Here is a 2,453-nt window from a genome sequence, read left to right on the forward strand (position 1 = left end):
ATATTAGACACGTATAAATAACAGTGATTTTTAAACATTGTGTTGTAAGTGTAGTAGAGAATGAGAAACTAAAATTTACATAAAAAATAATGTTAAATCAGCTTTAAACATTGTTTTTATTGATTGTTTATACATAATGCGAGTTTTAAAAAGCAACGGTTAAAAAAATCAGAAAAAAAGCTCTAAATTATATAGTTTAAGAAATCTAGAATAAAATCTTCCTCCTGCTGGAGCAACAAACTGATGTTTTTAATTTCACCAAACATGTGACGTTCTACTCTTTTCAGAAAAACCTTTTTGCACACTCCCGACCTAAAAGTGGAAGTTGCAGCTGACGAGGCAGCCGGCTCATCTTCCTGTTTCATAACTCTGGTGAAATGTACCGCTGCTTGTTTGTTGTGTTTGCTGCTTGTTGCGTTGTTCCTCTTCACCAACAGCTCTGGTGCTGATCAGAGAGCTGATGCCTCACAGTGAGGAAGTGACACAGCTGCTGTCACCTCTGCCATCAGAGAGGCTTCCTCTGAGCTGAGTGGACAAAACACACACCGGAGTAGGTCACAGGTTTCCACCAAAGCCCCGGAGCTGCTGACACAACAAGGTCTTTGCTGCACTTAATGTCTCGACCATGACAACTGGATGGTGGTTTGTGATGAGTCACGTTGTTCAAAACAGTAAAGATTTTAAACTCCAGGGATAACATGTTGTGTTGGGCAAAGTTAACATACGATAAAACATTTTCTGTATGAATTTTACGAGTTATTTATACGAGTGTAGATGTAAGAAATAAACTAATGTAAAAATCAGGAAGTCCGAGATAACAGCCCTTCTTTCTGTAACACATTAACATCTTTATCTTTGCAGTATTTGTTCCTTAAACAGGGCATCAAATGTTCTGCTGAAGCAGTCTGATTTATGTGACGCTGAGTTTTTTTCAAGAGAAACTTTATCACGAGTTAAAGGAAACGTGGCGAGGCAGAGATGATTGTTAACGATAAACAGAACCAGTTTCTCACCATCGTTCTGCCATAATCTAATAGCATCTAAGGTTTTCTCTCGTATCGCAGTGTTCGCCAGGTATATATGACAAAATTAGCTTTTTAAATCCAAGTTTCTTGATATTTTGGAGAAAAGAATCACAAACTGAGAAACCTAAATAGCTTAAATACACATTTAGTTTATTCTAAAAGACAGAGTTCAAACAGATTTGAAGCTACAACATCTCCTCATCAGCAGCCCCCACATGTTTGATCACTTTACTGTACAAATAAGGAGAACAGAGATCAGTAGACTGCCTCCTCCACATCAAAGACACACAGCAGCCATTACAGGAACTCACTGCAAACATTCAGAAAAAAAACATCTTCAAGCAAGAACGCATATCTACTGATCTGATTTGTTAGGAAAAACAAAAAACAAAAAAAAAACTAAATAAAAGTAAACTTGTTTTATCGAGAATAGTCCTAAAGTCACATTAAAAGCTCTGCTGCTCAAACGTTAGCGTTTGTGCTACAGTATTTTAACACTGTCACACAGGAGGGGTGTCCAATTTCCTTAAAAACAAACAAACAAACAAAAAAAAGGAACATCAGGTTGAACAAAATTTCATGAAAGCAAAACGACTACAATACTGGTTGGGTTTCTGATTTTCCATCTCAGATTTGCAGCAAGCACGGCAGTTCAGTCCTCTGCTCGTCCATGCGGCCCCCCTGCACCCTCAGCAGCAGGGAGAAGAAGTCCTCGTCGTCCATGGGACCAGGAGCCCTGCTGCGCTGGTCCTCCAGCCGGCCCTGAGCCTGGGAGTCAAAGCAAAGGGAAAAGTGAACACGTGTTTTATTTTAAATCACCATCATCTCTGACGCGAACAAACTTACTTGTGTTGTGAGAATCATATTGTACAGCTCCTCTTTGGGTACAGGAGCAGGAGGAGCAGGAGCCGGGTCGGGCTTTCTCACGATAGAGAGCTGCCTCAGGCTGCCTCTCAGGCTTCTGGACTTAGCTTTGGAGGGCGCGGACCTCCCCAGCTGCGCCCTCTGGTCGTCCAGTCGGCGGGCCTGTGCGGTGGCCACCAGGTCAAAAAACTCCTCCTTCTGCAGCGAAGTCATGGAGGAGAAAACCACTGGAAGGAAGGAGAGAAGAGCTGAGAGTCAGTGACAGTGGTGGCTCCAGGGGGTGGTGCAGGGGGGCAGCTACTGCTGTAAAAATATAAAGATATCGCTGTTGTCTTTGTAATTGATGTTAATTAGGGCTGCAACAACGAATCGACAAAATCGATAAAAATCGATTACTAAAAGCGTTGGCAACGAATTTCATTATCGATTCGTTGTGTCGCGTGATTTATGCGTCCCTCACCGTGTCGAGGAGCCGTTTACGTCACCCACAGAGCATTGTCAATGCTAGACTGCTAGCGCGACAAACAAGCTAAACTGAGGTCCTCCATTTATATATATATATAT

General features: G+C 41.9%; 1 protein-coding gene across 8 annotated transcripts in view; it reads right to left on the minus strand.

Moving 5' to 3' along the window:
- Positions 1–1,154: 1,154 nt before the first annotated feature.
- gpsm3 (G protein signaling modulator 3) overlaps positions 1,155–2,453 on the minus strand; it is a 10,731-nt gene continuing 9,432 nt past the window's right edge. For all 8 annotated transcript variants that reach the window (XM_014016373.1, XM_014016372.1, XM_014016371.1 and 5 more), the window contains 2 exons: positions 1,872–2,116; positions 1,155–1,793 (listed from right to left, as the gene is read on the minus strand). In XM_014016373.1, coding sequence (XP_013871827.1) covers positions 1,653–1,793; positions 1,872–2,116 — 386 coding nt within the window. In that variant the 3' untranslated portion in view covers positions 1,155–1,652. The remainder of the gene's footprint in view (positions 1,794–1,871; positions 2,117–2,453) is intronic.

This window comes from Austrofundulus limnaeus, unplaced genomic scaffold (genome assembly GCF_001266775.1).
Source record: "Austrofundulus limnaeus strain Quisiro unplaced genomic scaffold, Austrofundulus_limnaeus-1.0 Scaffold144, whole genome shotgun sequence".
Classification (NCBI taxonomy): domain Eukaryota; kingdom Metazoa; phylum Chordata; class Actinopteri; order Cyprinodontiformes; family Rivulidae; genus Austrofundulus; species Austrofundulus limnaeus.